At 37.4% G+C, this 22264-nt stretch overlaps 1 protein-coding gene across 1 annotated transcript in view; it reads right to left on the minus strand.

Annotated features, from left to right (window-relative positions):
- Positions 1–20420: 20420 nt before the first annotated feature.
- LOC106094616 (protein bicaudal C) overlaps positions 20421–22264 on the minus strand; it is a 38482-nt gene continuing 36638 nt past the window's right edge. The window contains exon 12 of the mRNA XM_059365997.1: positions 20421–21325. Coding sequence (XP_059221980.1) covers positions 21084–21325 — 242 coding nt within the window. The 3' untranslated portion in view covers positions 20421–21083. The remainder of the gene's footprint in view (positions 21326–22264) is intronic.

Here is a 22264-nt window from a genome sequence, read left to right on the forward strand (position 1 = left end):
GCCTCCTTTTATTTTCACCACCAAAGGATGGGGGTATACTAATCTGGACATTCCGTTTGTAACATCTCGAAATATAGATCTACGGCCACGTAAAGTTTACATGACATTTGACATTATAGGTCAACCTACCCATGTCCGTCCGTTTTGTGCAAATCACAATAAGAGTCGAACGCGTAAAGCTACTGCGCGAAATATTGCACACGAATTATTGTTACGAATTTAAACGATCGCGCAAAGTATGATTCAAATCGTTTGCATAACCTGATATAGCTCTCATATTAACCGATCTCCAAGTTTGATTCTTGAGCCCTAAGAAGCTGCAATTTTTTCCGATTGGATTGAAATTTTGGACGTAGTGTTCTGTCAGCCTTCTGACAATCGTGACAAATCGGTATATAATCTGATATAGCTCATACAATCCAATCTGCCAAGTAGACATCTTGAGCAGATCTTTCGATTAGCCTTCTACGACTCCCAAAAGCTTTAATTTTTACCTGGCTCGAAAAAAATTGTTTCGTAAAGTACAACTATGAACTTCAACTAAGTTAATTTGGTGTAAATTTTTAGCAGAATCCATGGTGATGGGCTTTCAAGATTCGGCCCGGCCGAACTTAGCACGCATTTACTTGTTATTTCTCTTTCGAGATGAGCTTAATAGTCAAAATTTTTTTCAGAAGATTTCACTATATAAACTATAATATGACGCGTTTCGAAATCTTGGTTAAGGAAACCATCGTCGGGTACTTTTAGGGTTGATGACTTCAAGGGCCGTACGTTGGTAGGTTGTACTTTTATCGAATTCATTGCGAAAACATATTTAAGATAAGTTCCGCACTAATGTTTTTCCAATGCATGTGTTTGCTTGTGGTAGTGATAGATTTTTTGTCTGGCGTAGCGTTATTATAGCAAAACATTTAAAAAATTATGTAATTTTTTATGGAAAATTTTAACGCCAACGCGTATTTCCGTGAAGGATTACATATTTGTATTGCTTAAAACGAAGCCATAGGAAGTTTCCCGCTTTAAAACGTAAACAATTTTAAAAGGACCGCAAACGAATATATATGTCTGACACTTTCCCCTTACTACGCTATGGCCCGGCACCCAAACGATGTGGGTCGTGCCATCCTCAGGCTGTAAGAAGGAGATTAAACCCTTCTCTGAGAATGGTACGACCCGCGTCTTTTGGGTGCTGGACCATAGTAGAGTAAGGGGTAATGAAAAAGCAGTCTATTTGCCAGTGAAGAACAGAGGACTGCCATCATTAAACTTAGTTAACCCTTAGTCGGTAGGACGACGAAAATCCTATGGGGAGATCTGGATCATGAGATCCAGTCCGCTAATCAGCAATTCTCCTTCTTACCAGTCGTGCAAATCTTTAAGATATAAGATAAACAACAATGGTAACAATAAACATCCTTGTCGCACTCCCGTGTGAGTAATGAAATGTTCTGATACTTATTTTCCAGACCATACCACCGACTTTGTATTTCTGTAAATGTTTTAAATCAAATTAAACACTTTTGTTGAAATTCCCAAGCTATGAAGCTTAAAAGATATTAGGTTACGTGAAATCGTATCAAAAGCTGCCAAAAGTCTACAAAAAACGCATATTTCAGGTGAACTGTTGAGTTTAAATTATATATATTGTACAAAAAACGCATATTTCAGGTGAACTGTTGAGTTTAAATTATATTTATTGTCTACCGTCGAATATCCCGATCTGAAGCCTGCTTGACATTCATTTAAAATTTTGTACATTTCTGTGCACTGCTTTTGCAATTATTTCAAATCACCGATTCTTCCACTGTACTATCTTCATGATTTGTGCTAAACATTTTTTTGTACTTATAAGCCAATTCTTCTAGAAATTACTAGGATGCATTCTTTGAGAAATCACATGACACTCTGTCTACCCTGGGGCCTTGTTCTCCCTTGTAATTTTCAGAATTTCGGTGATTTCCAAGACCTCGATATATTTATCCAGTTTATGGTCGGTTCGGTACAGTTCTCCTCACTAATATGCTGGTTTAGGAGTACACCAAAACATGTTTCATATTCCTGAGGCGATATATTTGCTCCTATATGCGTACTCTGGACCCTTACATGCCTTGCAATTTTCCACCACTAGTTTGTATCTACAGTATTTTAAAGTTTCCTTTCTAATTACCTTGCATACTCCTTCTTACGCCCTTTGCATGTGTTTATACCCTCCACCATAGGATTGGGGTGTACTTATTTCGTCATTCTGTTTGTAACACCTTGAAATACGCCTCCAAGACCCCATAAAGTATATATATTCTTGATCGTCGTGGCATTTTAAGTCGAACTAGCCATGTCCGTCCGTCTGTCTTTTGAAAGCACGCTAACTTTCGAAGGAGTAAAGCTAGCCACTTGAAATTTTGCACAAATACTTCTAATTAGTGTAGGTCGGTTGGGATTGTAAATGGGCCAATTCGGTCCATGTTTGATATAGCTGCCATATAAACCAATCTTGGGTCTCGGTTAATTTATTTTGCACGACATGTTTTGTTGTGATATCCAACAACTGTGCGAAGTATGGTTCAAATAGGTCCATAACCTGATATAGCTGCCATATAAACCGATCTTGGGTCTTGACTTCTAGAGCCTCTAGAGTGGCCAATTCGGTCCATGTTTGATATAGCTGCCATATAAACCAATCTTGGGTCTCGGTTAATTTATTTTGCACGACATGTTTTGTTGTGATATCCAACAACTGTGCGAAGTATGGTTCAAATAGGTCCATAACCTGATATAGCTGCCATATAAACCGATCTTGGGTCTTGACTTCTAGAGCCTCTAGAGTGGGCAATTCTTATCCGATCAGAATGAAATTTTGCACGACGAGTTTTGCTATGATATCCAACAACTATGCCAAGTATGGTTCAAATCGGTTCATAACCTGATATAGCTGTCATATAAACAGATCTGAGGACTTGACTTCTTGAGCTTCTATAGGGCGCAATTCCTTTTCGATTTGGCTGAAATTTTGCCTGACGTATTTTATTCTTACTACTGTGTCAAATAAGGTTAAAATCGGTTGATAACCTGATATAGCTGCCATATAAACCGATCTGGGATCTTGACTTCCCGAGCCTCTAGAGATCGCAATTATTATCTGATTTGCCTGAAATTTTGTACGACGGATCCTCTCATGACCATCAACATACGTGTTTATTATGGTCTGAATCGCTCCATAGCCCGATCCTTTCAATTAATGCATATATATCAAAGCTCCTAACATATTCAATTAATTCTACATAGAGGCACTTGCTTTTAAGACCGTGTACATAGTTACGATATTTTGAACGCTTTCTTAAAGTTAACTAGCAACTTAAAACTTTTTGCTACGTATTGCAGGGTTGCTCTGTATATCGTATTCTTGTCTTCAGTAGCATTTCGACACTCCTAGGTTACTTGGGGGAGGCTTTCGGTATCGAAGTACGGATTTTGCGACATTTTGCGCAGCACATCACCGGTGCAAGGAGCGCTTCCATCAAGTAATTCGGTGATTGAAGTATCAGTTGAGTTTGCAGCTTTTCGAAGTCCAACTTCAGATCGTACGTTTCTCGCAACGCTTAGACGGATGCGAACCTTTGCTACAACAAGGTAACGATCCGTATAACAAAAAAAACGCCACGATTGTATCCACAATTGATATAAGGGAAGACCAAAATAATCTTGGGTCTTGTCATGTCAAAACCAATCAGAACCCTCACATTCTACTAGGAATATATTAGAAGCAAGTCAAGGTTACGAAATAATTTTTAGCCAGTTGTAATCTCGACATAATGTCATTACAATTGATTCGAATTGGTTCCAAGATATATATCACCCAATTTTCACTTATAGAGATGTAGTTCTACTAGAGTTTCACTTATTGAGATAAAGTTACTACAATTTGCCAGAAATTTGGTACGGATTGTTCACTTCAATTATTGCCCTGTCTTTTGATTGCATCTGTTCCACTGTAACCTGTTTGCCGTGTTCTAAATTGACTGTTGATTTCCTTTTGAACAACAGCGAACAAGCAACAACACTTTTTAGGGTTAATATAAGAAATCGCATTTAGTCTACGCCATAAGGATTCGTTTACGGCAGCAAGGCTTTAAAGTTTAGATATTCAAAAGACAAATGCCAATGCAGCAATGGTTTGTGTGAGCCGAACCATTTGAATAGCGGTAAAAGAAGTCATAACAGCACGCTAAGGTTAATACATTTTTATTGAATTATATTATTTTATAGGGACCATGAGGAGAGGAAAAACGAACACAACGAACGGCAAAGGATGAAAGGCATTCACTCGCATTCTTTACCTGATTTTCTTTGCTTTTTTGTCATCGTCATGCAATTGTGGTAAATTAAATTTTGCAAATGCTTCTGCAACTTGGCATGAAATACTATGTTCGCCATAGAATGAAGAGGTTTAGTGATTTTATTGTATTTCGTAGCAATGCCAATAAAAAAGAAGAAAATTTGATTTGTTTACGTGCAAATATCAAAAGGACGGCAAAAGACTGAGAAGACAACGAATGCTTGAAAAAGAACCAACCTTAAAAGATATACATAAACATATACATATATATATTTATATACATATATATATATATATATATATATATTTTTAAATCGAGTCATAAAAATAAAATCACATCCTTTGTACAAGTCAATTGAATAAATCCACTTTTCTTCATCCTTTTGAAATAGAAATGAGGACTTTGCTCTTTGGAGGAATTTAACCCCATAGCCTTTATATAATCTGTGCTCATTTATCATTGTCTTTCAATTGGCGTATCCTAGCGTCATTATCAAAACATATGCTAATTTCCTAGTTTTCATTTCTTCTTCTAATTTTTTATAGCAATGTTTTGGGCAAAGCCTAGTTTTTCTTAAGTTTCATGATGACATTATTGGCTCCATTTACTCTGCCAAGGCAAGAGCATAGTCATTAAATCCTTACTGTCATTTATGGAATTGTGCGAAGTACTTTGTTATCCTAATGTACTGCGGTACATCCTTTTTGGTGTAATACATTCTCATTGCTGTTGTAGTAGTTGTTGCCATGGATATGGAGAAGTTTAGCGACGCCACAAGGATAGTAATTCATAATGTACTCATCTATGTGTGTTTATTTCCATGTTCTATTATGTGACCACATTAAATATCTGGCTTTATACATATTACTAGGAACTACAATATGTACAAATGTATGTGTTGCAAATATCATCACATTTGTGTTTGTACATCATGGAAATATGTATGACTTATCATGTTTTCCACATTTTTATGTTCGAACAATTCTCAATTTTTTATCTGTGTAGGATGTTTGTCCCATTTCCGTTTTTACAGCATTAAAAGAACATTTAAAAATAATTTTGTATAATCATCATTCTTTATTTGATATTTACTATCGTTACACAAAATTAAAACGAAACAAGTAAATAGCATTATGTTCGGTCGGGCCGAACTTTGGATATACATACATATTAAGTTTAGCTAAATATGGTCTGATCTAGACCAAACTCGCCAGGGACCTCGAAGGGTTTAATACAACTCTACACCATGTTCAGGGTTTGTAGGTGTCTAATACAACTCATTGAACCAAAATTCAGCGAATTGAATAATATTTGGTACATTCATTTAGTCATTTGGAGGTACATTCATTTAGTCATTTCGTTTGTAACACATCGAAATATCAATTCCCGACCCTACAAAGTACATATACATTTCTGATCAGCGTAAAATTCTAAGACGATTAAAGTGTCCGTGTGTCCGTCAGTTGTAATCAAGCTTAAGTCTTTAAAAACCGAGATGTTTGAAATTGTTGTTGAAATTTTGCACAGACTCGTATTTCTTCTATGCGCAAGTTCTTGAATGGGCCAAATCAGATAATTTTTGAATATAGCTGCGATACAGACCGATCTGATGCATGAGGGTCTTAAACTCTTAAGAGCCAAATTTTTTGTCCGATTTCGCTGAAATTTATAAAAACATAAACAGGAAGTAGTACTATGGGCTCCGATATTCAAACCGAATATGGCCCATATCGGACCATATTTACATATAGCTGCCATATAGGCCATAAGCCGGTTTAGGGTCTTCAGCCCGTTACTGGTGCATTTATTATGGGATATGGTTCAGAGGTTTTAAAGCCTTTCGTCATCACACCTAAATATGGTCCAGAACGGCAAATATTTAGATATAGCTGCCATATAGACCGACCTGCCAATTTAGAGTCTTAAGCCCATAAAAGCCCCAATTATTATCCGATTTCAGTTGAAATTTTATATATTAAGTTAATTCAATCCTCCCGATATCCAACTCAAATATGGTTAAGATCGGCCTTTATTCAGATATAGCTGCCATATAGAGCGATCTGCCCATTAAGGGTCTTGGGCACGTAAAAGCTGGATTTATAACCCGATTTCGCTGAAACTTGAAATAATGAGTTGTTTTAAACCTTCCGTCATCACATCTAAATATGGTCGAAATCGGATAATATTTAGATATTGCAGCCAAATAGATCAGTCTCCCAATTATGGTTCTTAAGCCCATAAAAGCTGCATTTATTACCCGATTTCGTTGGAATTTGACACTGACTTGTATTAAGCCTCCCGTCATTCATGCAGCATATGGCCAAGATCAGACATAGTTACATATAGCTGCAATTAGACCGATCTTCCAAATTTGGGTCTTAATCCCATAAAAAGCGGATTTGTTGTCAGATTTCGCTGAAACTGTAACTTGTATAAGACTTCTCGGGATCTGAATCAAATATGATCCAGACCAGCCCCCATTTTCATATTAAAATAGATATAGTAGTGAAGTTGTTATAAAAGAGGATGGTTAATTTATCCATGGCGGTGGACATCCATAGTTCGGCGCGGCCGAGCTTAACACGTTACTTGTTTTGTTAGCTTGTAAACTATTGGATTGCCCAAAACGTAATTGCGGATTTTTCATATAGTCGGCGTTGACAAATTTTTTCACAGCTTGTGACTCTGTAATTGCATTCTTTCTTCTGTCAGTTATCAGCTGTAACTTTTAGCTTGCTTTAGAAAAAAAGTGTAAAAAAAGTATATTTGATTAATGTTCATTCTAAGTTTTATTAAAAATGCATTTAATTTCTGTTAAAAAATCCGCAATTACTTTTTGGGCAACCCAATATTAACCTGCAATATATCTGTATCATAATTATTTTGCTTCTTGTCATTTCTGTGCATTCGTTAACAGTTCAGAATACAACCATGGATGTCGAGGAGCCAAATAGTGTAACAAGGGGTCTCACAAATTCAAACTTCACGAAACAGGATGTAAACTCCGATACTGGTGCGAGTGTTAAGCGATCTCCCTCAAATTTCGTAAATTCTGGGTAACAAGTGCGACTTTGATGCCTTCAATGCCTTCAGTCGGATAACATGGTTATATGTTGCATACAAATATAGACAGATGGATCATACTCAGACTTTGCGGCGTCCATGCAACTTACTAGCACGGCGAAAATAGGTAGTAAAAGCGCATTTCTTGGTTCAAACCCTTTAATCGCGACATCGCTTTATACAGCTCGGTACGGTTGTTGATTAAAATCAAGGCAAGAATAGATATTTTATGAACTCAACATTTGTTATCGAAAGATCGGTATAAATTGTACTATATAAAGATATAAGCCTTACTTGAACTTAAGGCTGTAGAGTGATTTCAAAAAATAGACGCACGGACATGTTTAGATAGTCCATGAATATAATTACGGTCTAGTATGTATACTTTGGAATGACAAAATGGCCAATTCTTCAGTGGTGGGTATAAAAAAATATACTGAATTTTTTGCTTTTAGAACATTTATAGGTTTTGGTCGAACTTGGAAAGATTTTTCTAACATTTTGGTAGGAATTTTTTTCTCTTGAGTGGCAACACTGGTTGGGACATCATCATCGCGCTCCGTCTGCTTTAAGAGGTCATTATTTGAACATTGATAGGAAACCTGGAAGGAAGGGAAGAGGTTTCCGTTCGAATACCACAGATGAACCTTGATGTCAAGTGGGAGGCACTGCTGCCAGCAGCACACTCTTGGATTGACGGAACCCTAGTATTGCCATCTAGAAGATCATGTTACACGGATGGAACAAAGCTAGAGGACAGCGTGGGCCTGGGGGTCTACATTGAGAACCCAGGGACTGAGAACTGTTTTAGACTGCCTGACCATACTATGCTCCTGCGGATATCCGGGCGATCACGGAATGCTTGAGGTGGTGTGGTGCTAACGCGAGGACGTCGAGTACTCGTATGAACATCTGTACGGACAGGAAACAGGCTATAAGGGCACTAACAACAAGGACGGTAAGATCACGAACATTTTTGCAGTGTAAGAAGGAGATTAACGCCTTCTCCGAGGATGGTAAAATCCGCTAGTTTGGGTGACGGGCCATAACGGAGTAAGGGGAATTGAAAGTGCAGACGATTTGGCGGTGAAGGCCAGAGGACTGCCGTCAATAAACTTGGTTAACCCGAAGCCTTTCAGGTCGACTCAGTCCACGTTAAGGGCGTGGGCAACGAATGCTCATGCAACCCTCCAGAACAGCGAAACGGTCGGTAGGACGGCGAAAATCCTCACTTATGTAAAATAGGTGTGGCTAGTGATAGCATGTGTGGGGTAAGCGGAGAAGATAATGAGGCGTTGGAGTATTTCCTTTGTTATTGCCAGCTTTCGCGTCTAATAGATACCGGCACTTAGGTGGGAACACAATACCAGACATGAACCAACTTAGGGGCATGGTATGTAAAAAAATGATTGTGGATTTTGTAAGTAGCACGGAATTTCTAACTTAGATTTTCTTTTTCGAGGTTCCTTTTTTTTAGTATTTAGAGCACAAAACACGCCGATTACTGGCTTAGGTATATGTCCATAGTGGCATAGGGCGGAATAACATCCGCACCCTCACAAAGGTGTCTTGATATTCAGCTATTAATTTTAGCTTGCTTTAGAAAAAAAGTGTAAAAAAGTATATTTGATTAAAGTTCATTCAAAGTTTTATTAAAAATGCATTTACTTTCTTTTAAAAAAATCCGCAATTACTTTTTGGGCAACCCAATATATATATATATATTTTTTTTTTTTTTTTTTTGAGACCCAGGGTGGTGCCTCGGGCCCGAGCTACCCCAAAATGATTTTGTTTAAAAAAATATTTATACTAAATTTATTCTAAACAAAAAATTTCGCCAACATTTTTTTTATACCCTCCATCATAGGATGGGGGTATACTAGTTTCGTCATTCTGTTTGTAACTACTCGAAATATTCGTCTGAAACCCCATAAAGTATATTCTTGATCGTCGAGACATTTTATGTCGATCTAGCCATGTCCGTCCGTCCGTCCGTCTGTCTGTCGAAAGCACGCTAACTTCCGAAGGAGTGAAGCTAGCCGCTTGAAATTTTGCACAAATACTTCTCATTAGTGTAGGTCGGTTGGTATTGTAAATGGGCCATATCGGTCCATGTTTTGATATAGCTGCCATATAAACCGATCTTGGATCTTGACTTCTTGAGCCTCTATAGGGCGCAATTCTCATCCGATTTGACTGAAATATTGCACATAGTATTTAAGTATTACTTTTAACAACTGTGCCTAGTATGGTTCATATCAGTTCATAACCTGGCATAGCTGTCATATAAACCGATCTTGGGTTTTGACTTCTTTAGCCTCTAGAGAGCACAATTCTTATCCGATTTGAATGAATTTTTTCACGTAGTATTTTCTTATGATATCCAACAACTGTGCCAAGTATGATTCAAATTGGGTCATAACCTGATATAGCTGCCATATAAACCGATCTGGGATCTTGACTTCTTGAGCCTCTAGAGGTCGCAATTATTATCCGATTTGACTGAAATTTTTTACGATACAGCTCCCATATAAATCGATCTCTCTATTTTACTTCTTGAGCATCCAAAGGGCGCAATTCTTATTCGAATTGGCTGACAGTTTACACAGGCCTCCAACAATTATTTTAACTGTGGTCCAAACCGGATCATATCTTGATATCGCTCTAATAGCAGAGCAAATATCTTCTTATATAATTTTTTGCCTAAGAAGAGATGACGGGAAAAGAACTCGAAAAATGCGCTCCATGGTGGAGGGTATATAAGATTCGGCCCGGCCGAACTTAGCACGCTTTTACTTGTTATATTTATAATATTCTCCATAGACAACATTTTGCTGAGGCCTTAAAATTATTTTTCTTAAGGACAAGATTGTAATGTAATTCTTAGCAAAAACAATACATTAGTGATATTTTTCCAAAACTATTTTTAATGAAAATTTTCTAAAGACAAAAGTGTTACATTGTCTAATGACAAAACTTCAGCACGGACCGGAAAACAACATTTTTCTACAGTTTTTTCTGTAGACAAATTTCAATAAATATTTTCAAATGAAAAATTTTAACCTATTACGGCTGACCCTCGATTTTCTTGTCCGACTTTGATAAAATTTATTATATTCATAATTTAGAGAATTTATTTTTATGTAGCAATTTTCTAAATATTTCGAGATTTAAAATTGAAAAAAAAGCTTTATTTCTTAAACCCTTACAGCAAAAAATTCTTTTATTAAAATATTTAAGACCTTTTAGCGAGGAAAGCTAGATTTCATAATAGCGCACCTGCTGCCACAAGAAAAAGGATTATTGCCATTGTTAATAAAATATTTTCTATAAACTTTAAATTATTTCAAATCAAAATTCTAGTAGAAATTTTTTAGTTCTTTCCTTCCTTGGAATATTTATTTTCGACAATTAAAGATCTTTTAGTGAAATACCATGCTGACTTGACTAACAGTTTAACAATATAAGTGCCTTTTTTGATGTGTATTCCATTCTTAAAATACTTCATTTCAGCCCGATATTCTCATGATATCTGATTTAGTGGTGTTTTCAGGGTCCCCAGATACTTGGCCCTGAAAAAATATCAGCGTCGTACTCTTCTCTCAAATACCATTTATTTAAAACCCTAATTGCCATTGGCTTAAGAGGAGTTTACAGGATGAGGCGTCCCCCAAACACATGGCCCAAAATAGGTTACTAAATTCGTTTTCTTATCTCAAATACCTTTCATTTCAGCCACATATTGGCTTGGTCGAAAAACTTTTTTCCTTTGGTGGTGTTTTGGGAAAGGGGTGATGCCCTAAATACATTGTCCTACATTTGGATATCAAATTCGTATTCCACTCCCAAATACCTTAATTTGAGCCCCATATTGCGATGGTAACTAAAAAATTGCTGTTTGTGGGGTATTTTGGGAAAGGGTTAGACCCCCAGAAAATTGGTCCCGAAAATGGGTATCAATTCTTGCTCTACCCCCAAATACCTTTCATTTAAGCTCCACATTGTCGTGGTCGGTAAATATGCTAGATTTAGGGGTGTTTTGGGGGAAAGCTAGCAAATATGTCCGGTTTGAGGTATGGGACCTAAAAACTATGAATATTGAGCTCCACTGTCTTGAAGACCCAAAATTTCTGGTGAGCAAGTACGTCCTATTTAGGGGTTGTTATGGTGGTGGGACGTCCGCTAGACAGTTGGCCCCTAATGTTGATATCAGTTATGTGGTCTACTTCCACATACCTATAATTTGAGCCCCATATTGTTATGGTCGTAAATTTGTCCACTTTGGGGAATGTTTTTGGTGAAAGGCGGCCCCCCAAACACTTGGTCCCATATTTGGATATCAGATTCGTACTCTACATTCAAATACCTTTTAATTTAAGACCCATAATCCCATGGTTAGTAAATAAGTCCAGTTTGGGGGGTGTTTTGGGAAGGGGTGGACCACCAGAAACGTGATCCCACATTTGGATATCAGATTCGTATTCTACTCGCAAATACCTTTCATTTGAGTCCTATATTGCCATTGTCGGTAAATATGTCGGATTTAGGGGTGTTTTGGGGCTTGAAGTGGTCCCCCTAGCACTTGGTCTGTCAATTGGATATCAGATACGTTTTCTTATCCTAAATACCTTTCATTTGAGTCCCATATTGTCGTGATTGGTCTAAATATTGGGTTGCCCAAAAAGTAATTGCGGATTTTTCATATAGTCGGCGTTGATAAATTTTTTCACAGCTTGTGACTCTGTAATTGCATTCTTTCTTCTGTCAGTTATCAGCTGTTACTTTTTGCTTGCTTTAGAAAAAAAGTGTAAAAAAAGTATATTTAATTAAAGTTCATTCTAAGTTTTATTAAAAATGCGTTTACTTTCTTTTAAAAAATCCGCAATTACTTTTTGGGCAACCCAATATATGTTTGGTAGGTTTTAGTGTGGGGCAACCCACCTAGGTACCCCATCCGAAATTTGGATACCAAATTTTTATTTTTCGGGTACTATATGAGAGCACACAAAATTTCGCTTAAATCGCACCACCCATCTCCGAGATCTGACGTTTCTGAAAATTAGGGTAAGGGGGAGGGTCCGCCCCCCTTCAGATATCAAAAAATGTAGTACCCTATTATAACTATTTTCTGTTTTATAGGACTAATTTGCCGGTCTATATATTTGGTGTGGTGATAACAGTTCTTAGTAATTAATCCATGTAAAACTTTTAAACAAAAGTGTTGTCCAGCAGCACGTCCTTTTGGACTTGTCTAGGATAAAAAGGCCCCTTATTGATGAGTTAAAAACGGCGGCCACCTTGACGTTAAGGTTTGCATCTTCTCCTATCACTCTGAATAAATCGTCATAATTTTGAGGGTATAACGGTCTACATCTATTTATAACCCCAAATTATTTAAATCACACCGTGTCCTGTTAGTTCCTTATGATTGATCGACTGTCCGCTAGATATATGAGGAAATTAAAATTATCAGATTCGCAGTCCACATCCTTATACTTTTAACTAAACCCTATATTGTCCTGATTAGTGTATACAGCCGTTTGGTGGAGGGCGTCTATAGGAAGGTTGTGCGCCACATCCCTTTAACCATTTGAGCAAAAATTTGAATGACGCACTCCACTGAAAAATATCTATCACTTGATCCTCCATTGCTTTAATTGGTAAAGTATGTAAAGCACTACATAGATTCTTGGATACAAAGTTTAATTTCATTGACATTAATGTCATTTAATGTCATAATTCGTAATCACAAATACCTTTCATTTGAGTTTTATATAGCTATGATCGACTAAAATGCCCACTTGGGGGTGGGGGACCCGCAAACAATTAGACATCATTTCTTATGTCATATTCGTAATCTTCTCCCGAATACTTTCATTTGAGTCCCATATTGATATGTCCAATATGCCTGTTTGGGGAACTTCTAGGGTTGGAATGGCCCCGGGTTCCTTGGACCCAACTTGTAGTACCATATTCGTATTCTACTCTCCAATACCTTTCATTTGATACGCATATTGCCTCGATCGGTCAACCTTGATTTTGGTTAGTGTTTTTGGGGTAAAGGGGGAGGGTCCGCCCCTTCCTATATCTGCAAATTATATAGCCAATTCCTCCTTCCTGACAAATATGCCTATTTGAAGGGGTTTTGGGGTCGGGACAGCCCCCTAGGTACCTATACCAAATTTTGATATCAAATTTGTATTCTACTCCCGAATACATTTCGTTTGGCTGCCCCGATTGGTTCACTTTTATTTTCGAGAGGTACTTTTGGCGTAAGGGGAAGCGGTCCGCCACCTTGAGATTTCAAAACATTACATAGTATATTGCTCTTTCCGGATCACTCCCCACAATCTGTGAAAATTTCAAAGAAATCGGTTTAGCCGTTTTTGAGTCTATACGGCACAAACAAAGTTACAAATCCACAAACAAACTTACAACCAAACAAACACAAATTAATTTGTATAGCCTTTACTATACTAATTTCGTCATTCTGTTTGTAACGCCTCGAAATATGCGTCTAAGACCCCATAAAGTATATATATTCTTGATAGTCATTTTAAGTCGATCTCGCCATGCCCGTTCGTCCGCCCGTCCGTCCGATTGTTTGTCGAAAGCACGCAAACTTTCGAAGGAGTAAGGCCAGCCGCTTAAAATTTTGCACAAATACTTTTCATTAGTGTAGGTCGGTTGGTATTGTTTTGGGCTTTTTTTGATATAGCTGCCATATAAACCGATCTTGGGTCTTGACTTCTTGAGCCTCTAGAGGACGCAATTCTTATCCGATTTTACTAAAATTTTGCACGTAGTGTTCTGGTAGCACTTTCAATATCTACGCTTAGTATGGTTCAAATCGGTATATGTTTTGATATAGCTGCCATATAAACCGATCTTGGGTCTTAAATTCTTGGGCTCCTAGAGGGTGCAATTCTTATCCGATTTTATTGAAATTTTGCACGTAGTGTTTTGGTAGCACTTCCAACAAATACGCTTAGTATATAAACCGATCTTGGGTTTTGACTTTTTGAGCCTCTAGAGGGTGCAATTCTCGTCCGATTTAACTGAAATTTTGCACATGGTGTTTCGGTATCACTTCCAACAACTGTGCTAAGGATGATTCAAATTGGTTCATAATCTGTTATAGCTGTCATATAAACCGATCTTGGATTTTGACTTAGTGTTTTTGGCTCAATAGAGCTCGCAATTCTCATCCGATTTGGCGGAAATTTTGCATAAGGTGTTTTGTTATGACTTTCAATAACTGTGCTAAGTGTGGCGTAAATCGGTATAGAACCTGATATAGCAGCCATATAAACCGATCTGGGATTTTGCCTTCTTGATCCTCTAGAGGGCGAAATTCTCACCCGATTTGGCAGACATTTTGTACAACGGCTTCTCTCATGACTTTCAACATACGTGTCTCATATGGTCGGAATCGATCAATAGCTTGATACGGCTTCCATATAAACTTATCTCTCGATTTTGCCTCTTGAGCCCCTACAAGGCGCATATCTTATCCGAATGAACTGAAATATTACACAATGACTTCTACAATGTTCAGCATTAGTTTATGGTCCGAATCGGACTACAACTTGATATAGCTCCAATAGCATAACAGTTCTTATTCAATATTCTATGTTTGTCTAAAAAAAGATACCACGCATAGAACTCGACAAATACGCTCAATGTTGGAGGGCATATTAGATTCGGCCTGGCCAAACTCAGCACGCTCTTATTTGTTATATATATAGAATAGAAATAGATATAGAAGATCAACATATTTTTCTGAGAATGTATACATACATATTTTTATACCCTACACCATTACTGTGGTACAAGGTATTATAACTTAATGCACTTGTTTGTAACACCCAGAAGAAAGAAAGATAGACTCATTGATAAGTATCACTTTTTGATTCGATTTAGCTATATCCGTATATCTGCCTGTCCGTCTGCCCATGCTAATATGTTTACAAACTACAGGTCGCAGTTTTCATATGATCGTCTTCAAATTTGGTACAGGCATGGTTTTCGGCCTAGAGACGAAGCCTATTGAAATTGGAAAAAATCGATTCACATTTAGAAATAGCTCATATATATATGTTTGTCCGATTTACAGTAATAATAAAATAAAAATATCATTTGTTAACCGATTCTCTCGAAATTTGTTAGAAAGGATTTTGTTATGACACCCAACATCTAAACCGATTCATAAAAATAGGTTCAGATTTAGATATATCTCTCATGTATATATATCGCCCGATTTTGACTTTTATGGTCACTGTAAGCGCATTTATTGACCAATCTTCTTAAAACTTGGTACAACGCTTTCCTCCACGACTTCTACAATATCTATATAGTTTTCTCGATATCGATTCACATTTAGAAATAGCTCCCACATAAAGGGTGATTTTTTTGAGGTTAGGATTTTCATGCATTAGTATTTGACAGATCACGTGGGATTTCAGACATGGTGTCAAAGAGAAAGATGCTCAGTATGCTTTGACATTTCATCATGAATAGACTTACTAACGAGCAACGCTTGCAAATCATTGAATTTTATTACCAAAATCAGTGTTCGGTTCGAAATGTGTTCATTCACCGTTCAGCGATGAGGCTCATTTCTGGTTGAATGGCTACGTAAATAAGCAAAATTGCCGCATTTGGAGTGAAGAGCAACCAGAAGCCGTTCAAGAACTGCCCATGCATCCCGAAAAATGCACTGTTTGGTGTGGTTTGTACGCTGGTGGAATCATTGGACCGTATTTTTTCAAAGATGCTGTTGGACGCAACGTTACGGTGAATGAACACATTTCGAACCGAACACTGATTTTGGTAATAAAATTCAATGATTTGCAAGCGTTGCTCGTTAGTAAGTCTATTCATGATGAAATGTCAAAGCATACTGAGCATCTTTCTCTTTGACACCATGTCTGAAATCCCACGTGATCTGTCAAATACTAATGCATGAAAATCGTAACCTCAAAAAAATCACCCTTTATATGTTCGTACGATTTTGAGAAATATTTCAATAAAGTGTTCATTTGTCAACCGATTCATACAAATCGGTTCAGATTTAGATATAACTGCCATATTTCGTCCGATTTTCACTCCAGGAGCAACTTATTAGCCACTACTTATCTTTCCAAAAATTTTGTACAACGCTTTCCCCAACGACTACCACAAAATCTAAGAAGTTTGGTCGAAATCGTTTCAGATTAAGATATATATCCCATATCTATGTTCGTCCGATTTTGCGAAATATTACAGTAAAGCGCCGTTCTAAAAGCGCCTCAAATAGGTTATTTGACCTATTAAGACAATGGGGGATAAAGTGATCGATATTTTTGAGTAGACATTTTAAATTGTGCTCAAGTGGCAGAGGGGATTGGCGCACAATCCTCTTATAGAAGCGCCCAACCAAACAGCTATATAGACCTATCACGACAATATGGTCACATATCTAGGGGACCACCTCACCCAACAAGATACTGTGTGATTTAATTAAATAAGGGCCAAAAATCAATGTACCCCCCGAAAATTACAAGGGCGTCATAGGCGGAGATGCAAACCAAGGCTATCGTCAAAATCCGGTTAAAAATGCACACCTTATACCCCATAGCAGCTATATCTAAATATGTTCGAATTTAGATAAAATACTAACAAATACAAGTCATTGTTCAATTTTGTATAACAAACTATTAGCTTTTTTAGTAGCTATATCTTAAAATAAACAGATCTGAACCACAGACGACACGGATGTCGAAAAGTGTAACATAAGTCACTGTGTCAAATTTCAGTAAAATCTGATTATAAATGAGCCTTTTATTGGGCCAAGACTTTAAATCGAGGCATCTGTCTATATGGCAGCTATATCCAAATCTGAACCGATCTGAGCAAAAGACGGCTGTCGAAGGGCTTCACACAACTCACTGTCCCAAATTTCGGCGAAATCGGATAATAAATTCGCCTTTTATGAGCCCAAAACTTTAAACCGACCGATCGGCCTATTTGGCAGCTATACACAAATCTTGATCAATCTAAGCCAAGTTGCAGAAATATGTCGAAGGGTCTAACACAACTCAATGTACCAAATTTCGGCGACATCGGAATATAAATGCGCCTTTTATTGGCCCAAAACCTTAAATCGAGGGATCGGTCTACATGGCAGCCAAATTGGAATCTGGACCGATCTGGGCCAAATAGAAGAAGGATGTCGAAAGGCCTAACACAATTCACTGCCCCAAATTTGGCGACATCGGAAAATAAACGCGCCTTTTATGGGCCCAAAACTTTAAATCCGAAGTTTGATCTATATGGCAGCTATATCCAAATCTAGACCGATCTGTGCCATATTGCAGAAGTATGTCGAAGGGCTTAACTTAACTCACTGTCCCAAATTTCGGCGACATCGGACAATAAATGCGCCTTTTATGAACCCAAAACCTTAAATCGAGAGATCGGTCTATATGGCAGCTATATCCAAATCCGGACCGATCTAGACCAAATTGCAGAAAGATTTCGAAGGGCCTAACACAACTCACGGTCCCAAATTTCAGCAAAAGCGGATAATAAATGTGATTTTTATGGGCCTAAGACCCCAAACCTAAACCGATCTGGGCCAAATTGAAGAGAGCTGTCGAATGGCCTAACACAACTCACTGTTCCAAGTTTCATCAAAATCGGATAATAAATGTGGCTTTTATGGGCCTAAGACCCTAAATCGGCGGATCGGTCTATATGGGGGCTATATCAAGATATAGTCGATATAGACCATCTTCGAACAGAATCTGCTTATGGACAAACAAGTAAAAAGGCGTTAAGTTCGGCCAGGCCGAACTTTGGATACCCACCACCTCGGGTATTTATATAGACCACCTTTCATCAATATTCGGTGAAAATTGCATATCTTATGTCCCATAGCAGTTATATCGAAATATGATCCAATTTGGACTAAATACTGATAAGTACAAGTCATTGTTTAATGGTGTATAACAAATAAATTGGTCTTTTTAGTAGTTATATCTAAAAATAAACCGATCTGAACAATATACGACACGGATGTAGAAAAGCATAACATAAATCAGTGTGTCAAATTTCAGTGCAATCGGATTAAAAATGCATAAAAGGCGCATGTGTCTTTTATGGGCCTAAGACCCTAAATTGGAGGATCGGTCTATATGGCAGCTATATCCAAATCTGAACCGATCTGAGTCATATTAACGGAGGATGTTGAAAGGCCTAAGACAACGCACTGTCGCAAATTTCACCAAAATCGGATAATAAATGTAGCCTTTAGGGGCCTATGACCCTTAATCGGAGGATCGGTCTATATGGGGGCTATAACAAGATATAGTCCGATATAGCTCATCTTTGAACCTAACCCGCTTATGGACAAAAAAAGACTCTTTGCAAAATTTCAGCTCAATATCTCTATTTTTGAAGACTGTAGCGTGATTTCAACAGACAGACGGACGGACATGGCTAGATCGTCTTAGATTTTTACGCTGATCAAGAATATATATATTTTATAGGGTCGGAAATGGATATTTCGATGTGTTGCAAACGGAATGACAAAATGAACATACCCCCATCCGTCGGTGGTGGGTATAAAAAAAAAGAATCTGTGCAAAGTTTCAGCTCATTATCTCTATTTTTAACGATTATAACGTGATTTCAACAGACAGATGGACGGACATGGCTAGATCGTCTTAGATTTTTACGCTGTTGAAGAATATATATACTTTATAGGGTCGGAAATGTATATTTCAATGTGTTGCAAATGAAATGACAAAATGAATATACTCCCATCCTTGTGTGGTGGGTATAAAAATTTCTATAGAATAAAGAATTTGAAAGAAAAAATCTGAAGAATTAAAATTTTGTGAAGCAACATATTTTTCGCTTTATGTAAATGAAGGCGTGGCGAAGCGGGCCTGGCGCTGCAGAAGGCTGTAAGACTGACAATCGGGCAACACTCGTATATAGAAGCTATATCTAAATCTGAACCGATTTCAACCAAAATATAATACTCTGTATCACAGCTGTGATATAGGGTGTAGAACGTGAAAGAAAAAATATGCTTAAATTCAAACTGTGGATTTGTGGCCTATGGACTTCTGTTCTGTATATTAGGTTAATTGAAAAGAGGGTGCGGATATTAATCCGCCCCATGCCATTATGAATATAGTAATCGGCTTGTTGTGCGCTCTAAATACTAAAAAGTATCCTCCAGATATTTCCGTGCTACTTACAAAATCCTTAATTGTTTTCCATATCCCGTCCGTAAGTTGATTCATGTCTGCTATTGTGTTCCCACCTTAGTACCGATGTCTGCTCCAACGTCTCATCATCTTCCCCACATGCCCTACACATGCTGTTAGTTGCCCACCGATTTTGCATAGGTGAGCACACAGCTATACTGACCTCCTTCTTACTTTCTTTCAGTAATAGCCTCGTCTTCTCACAATCCGGATCTCCCCATAAGATTTTCGACGTCCCGCCAACCGTTGTTTCGGTGTTCCACAGTGTTACATGCGCCCCACGCCCTTAACTGGTACTGCGTGGAAGCGAAAGGCTTCGGGTAAACCAAATTTATTGACGGCAGTCCTCTGGCTTTCACTGCCAAATCGTCTACTTTCGGTTCTGTAACACTACACTTCGTTGAATATATCCATTGGTTTGAACCAATTTGTAACAGTGGAAATGTTAGTTTTTTTGTTCAAAATGTTCAAATTATTTTTAGTTTTTCATTATTTTCTTTCTTGTTAGGCATTTCATTACAATCGGATTCATTATGAATATATGTGTAGTTTTATCTTAATAGTACATAATAATAAAGAATTTTAATTTTTTTAAATTTCATAGTGAGATGGGCAGAGTTCAAATTTATACTTCGTTACATGATTCACTAAGAGATTCATATTAAATAATAAATATATGTATAATTTTTTTTAAATAAATAGTAAAAAAATAAATACAACAAAAAACTATAAATAAATTAATAAATTACATATTTGAAGTCAAAGACTACTTTTGAGATCAATCAACAATCAATTGTCTCTACAACGGAACGAAACAATGGAAACCAAACTGTTATCAATGTGAAGTAATTTGTGTACAAATACGAGTATAAGTCATAATGGGATTTAAGGAAGTGTATAGGTTAAATGCTTTCGTTCATTGTTTTTTTTTTTTTTTTTTTTTTTTTTGAGGTTAGTAGTTATAGGTTATAAAATTTATTAATTAAATTTCATATGATAACAGTGGGCTTGTGCGGAAAATTTCGCATTTTGTAGAGATTTTGTGGATTTGAAGGTCTGTTTTCACTTTGTGTTCTTTTTACAAGTACGATGTTAGGAGTCTTTGTTTCAGTGCATGCAAAGGACTATTTTAATGAGAAATTTTGGGGAATTCAAAACACAGTAGGAATTCAGCCAGGCATGCAAAAGGAAAAGAAAGAATATATAATCTAAATGTATAATAAGGAAATAAAAAATATGTTGTACATTAACTATTTCAAATCTCAATCTTAAAGGTTTGGGAATTTTAGACATTTTGTTAAGTTTGAAAATAGTTTGTTATATTAAAAAGCTTAAAGCTTTGTTTGTTTCCAAAACCTTATATTGAGATTTGAAAATCAAGCGAGAAAAAATAAGAGTTTAATAAGACACCAGGTGGTTCGTTCTACCACTGATTGGAAGGTCTACGTTCAGCACCTGGTGCAGCAGATCCTGAAAATCGTGGTGATGAAGCATTCGACGATGTTTGCGGCATTGTAGATGTGGCCGCCTCATTGGCCTGCAACGTGTGAACGGCCACTAGCATTTTCTTGCGGGCACCAAAAGCAGTAATGCCCAATTCCATTAGATTTTCCTCGGTGAGGGTCATGAACATTTCCAAGTCGATTTCGTTTAAAACGAATATTTCTGAAAAAAAAAGATACGACAAAACATATAAGTTTTTAATAATAACAAGTAAAAGCGTGCTAAGCTCGGCCGGGCGAAATCTTATATACCCTCCGCCATGGATCGCATTTGTTCTTTGACCGGCATCTCTTTATTATTATGGTACCCCAAAAACAAACACGAAGTTGATATAAAACTTTGGAGTCAAATAACCAGGGGGACGCCCCATCCCACCCCAATATACATTTGGGATAGAGTCTGTGACCGGCCCACCCACTAAATAAAATTCAATAGGACTTGTAGTTCGAGCGGGATATGTGAATTAAAATAAAATTCTATGTCTATGAAAATATATAGTACTCAAATGAAAGGACGTATCGAAGGGCAATCCCCCTTCCCCGATCCTACCCAAAAAAAGGTATTCAAAATAATATATGAAGGCCGATTAGGATATAATAGGGCAGAAAAAAAAAGGTCTTTGGTAGTAGAGTACTATGTTTACCCTCAAATTCGAATGGAAACTGGAGGACCTGCGCATCATTAAAATGTGGTATCCCAAGTGGTAGCTTCGTAATATCACTTTCAATGTATGTAACCAATAAAAAAAAACAGTAAGGAAAGGCAAAAGTCGGGCGGTGCCGACCTAAGAATACCCTACACCTCAGGGACGTAGCCAGGATTTTATTTTGGGAGGAGGCCCACCCCTAAATTTTTTAAAATCAACAAGTAAAAGCGTGCTAAGTTCGGCCGGGCCGAATCTTATATACCCTCCACCATGGATCGCATTTGTCGAGTTCTTTTCCTGGCATCTCTTCTTAGGCAAAAAAGGATATAAGAAAAGAGTTGCTCTGCTATTAAAACGATATCAAGATATGGTCCGGTTCGGACCACAATTAAATTATATGTTGGAGACCTGTGTAAAATTTCAGCCAATTCGTATAAGAATTGCGCCCATTGGGG

Source organism: Stomoxys calcitrans, chromosome 3, assembly GCF_963082655.1.
Source record: "Stomoxys calcitrans chromosome 3, idStoCalc2.1, whole genome shotgun sequence".
Classification (NCBI taxonomy): Eukaryota; Metazoa; Arthropoda; class Insecta; order Diptera; family Muscidae; genus Stomoxys; species Stomoxys calcitrans.